Source organism: Habropoda laboriosa, unplaced genomic scaffold (assembly GCF_001263275.1).
Source record: "Habropoda laboriosa isolate 0110345459 unplaced genomic scaffold, ASM126327v1 scaffold14, whole genome shotgun sequence".
Taxonomy (NCBI): Eukaryota; Metazoa; Arthropoda; class Insecta; order Hymenoptera; family Apidae; genus Habropoda; species Habropoda laboriosa.
Window position 1 is genome coordinate 680,841 of NW_017100137.1, and position 1,847 is coordinate 682,687.

The following is a 1,847-nucleotide window of genomic DNA, read 5'->3' on the forward strand; positions in this document are numbered from 1 at the left end:
ATTTGCTCTTATTTCCATATTGTCTTTCCTATGCACCATTTATCTAAAATTACAAATATAAAAGTGTTCAAATTTTATATAAATGATAATAACATATATGTATACTATAACAAATCTCATATCAAGGCAATAGCATGACAGAAATATCATATACATCAAATTACAGTAAAACAAAAAATTTATAATTGTTCATGTAAATGGTATAATATATATTCATTGCAGCTACAATGGCAGAGTAATGTTTAGGTTGTTGTGTGTATATATTGCATATATGAAAGTAGCATTATGATCTGACTTTCTAAATGATGTTAGGTTTGTAAATATTAATCATTGTACATTCCATCAATAAGAAAATCCATTCGTTTGTAGTGTCTTTTATCCCAACAATCTCTACCTTGTTTATAAACCATGAAAATGATAGCACCTAATACCGGCAAAGCTATAAGAGTAACAATAACTGGTAAAACATAATCAATTTTCTTTGGCATTCCTAAGCGTGAACCTTTAATATGTGGTATAAATGCTTGTTTATCGCTATTAGGTTCATCTATTACTGTTGCAGTTGGTTTAGGTTTATGTTCCTGAATCACTGATGCTGTTGCAGGAACATTTGTTGGTAATTTTTGTGATACATTTGTAGAATTTAAGGTAGTATTTACAGTATCATTTGAAGCATTATATACATTTTTATCAGTAATATTTGATTTTGAACTATTTGCATTCATATCAATATGTTCACTACTGTGAATAACACTTGCTGTTGTTGAAGATTCAATTACTGGCTTTGTATCATTAGATAGTGTCACTTCAATGGAAGAAATATTATCATTTTCTACATCTAACATTTCATTTGCCCCTTTTCTTGATACAATTTTAGAAGTATTCTTTCTTCTTTTTACATATGGAATATTTTCTTCCTTTGATAAAGTAGCTTGAATATCTAAATTGTCTACAATATTTGTTAAGTAAGAAATAGTAGAAGTAATTGAAATTGGACCACCTTCTCCTGCAACTGAAGGAGTAGCAACATTTTTCTGCAATAACATTTACACATATTTCAACAATGTATTTAAATGTTATTAGTGTTTAAGATTATTATGAATGATAAGTTTAAACACATTAATTAGGTAATAAAATTTAAATATATTAACAAAAATACTCATCTGTCAAGTAGTACAACAAAAATTCAAAAATAGTTATTTAAATGGTTATTAAATGTCAAATAAAAATATTACGTACGTTCAATGATTTTGAAGAATTAACAAATTCAGATACAGATTCAATTAGTGAAGATAAAGTTTGAGACTCAATTTTGGAGGCTCCATCGATAAAGCTTGCATTTAACACAGGTGTAAAAAACGTATCACGATCTGTTTTAATTTCATTACTGTTAGATAAGGTTAGAATAGATACGAGCCATATAAACAGAGTTAATCCATAGAAATTTCGCATCACGAACAAACTCATCATTTTAATTATAGAATTATATTTCGTGACAAGACTGGTTGTAGGTAAATCTGGTTAAAACTTTTATAAAAAATATAGTAAAACTAAAAAAAAAGTGGCCTGAACCACTAAAAAACTGGTCGCTCCATCGCAAACACGACTAACTGTTGCATAAATACACATACATCCATATAAGCACGTAGTACGTATATACTCATCATCTATATAAGTAAGTACATACGATTTCACTTTTTCCTTTGATTCGATGAATGCATTTAGAAATTCATTTTTAGTAATACTTAAAAGGAAGTATGATTTTAATCGTATCCTTTCTACCATTATACTTACATTTCCAGTATTTTAAATTATGGATTATAATAATTATTTTGTTAAAATTTCCC

The 1,847-nt window shown here is 27.4% G+C and overlaps 1 protein-coding gene across 1 annotated transcript; it reads right to left on the minus strand.

Annotated features, from left to right (window-relative positions):
* Positions 1 to 255: 255 nt before the first annotated feature.
* LOC108579385 lies at positions 256 to 1,467 on the minus strand. The gene is made up of 2 exons (XM_017942916.1): positions 1,240 to 1,467; positions 256 to 1,034 (listed from the first exon to the last, which is right to left on the minus strand). The coding sequence occupies exons 1-2, from the start codon at positions 1,465 to 1,467 to the stop codon at positions 324 to 326; spliced, it is 939 nt and encodes a 312-aa protein (XP_017798405.1). The 3' UTR covers positions 256 to 323.
* Positions 1,468 to 1,847: the final 380 nt, after the last annotated feature.

What these genes read in the sequence shown, in the direction of transcription:
- LOC108579385 (XM_017942916.1), bottom strand. Translation starts at nt 1,467, where the DNA reads ATGAGTTTGTTCGTGATGCGAAATTTCTATGGATTAACTCTGTTTATA. An exon ending in ATTCTTCAAAATCATTGAAC is followed by an intron (nt 1,035 to 1,239) that starts GTACGTAATATT and finishes ATGTTATTGCAG; the next exon opens with AAAAATGTTGCTACTCCTTC.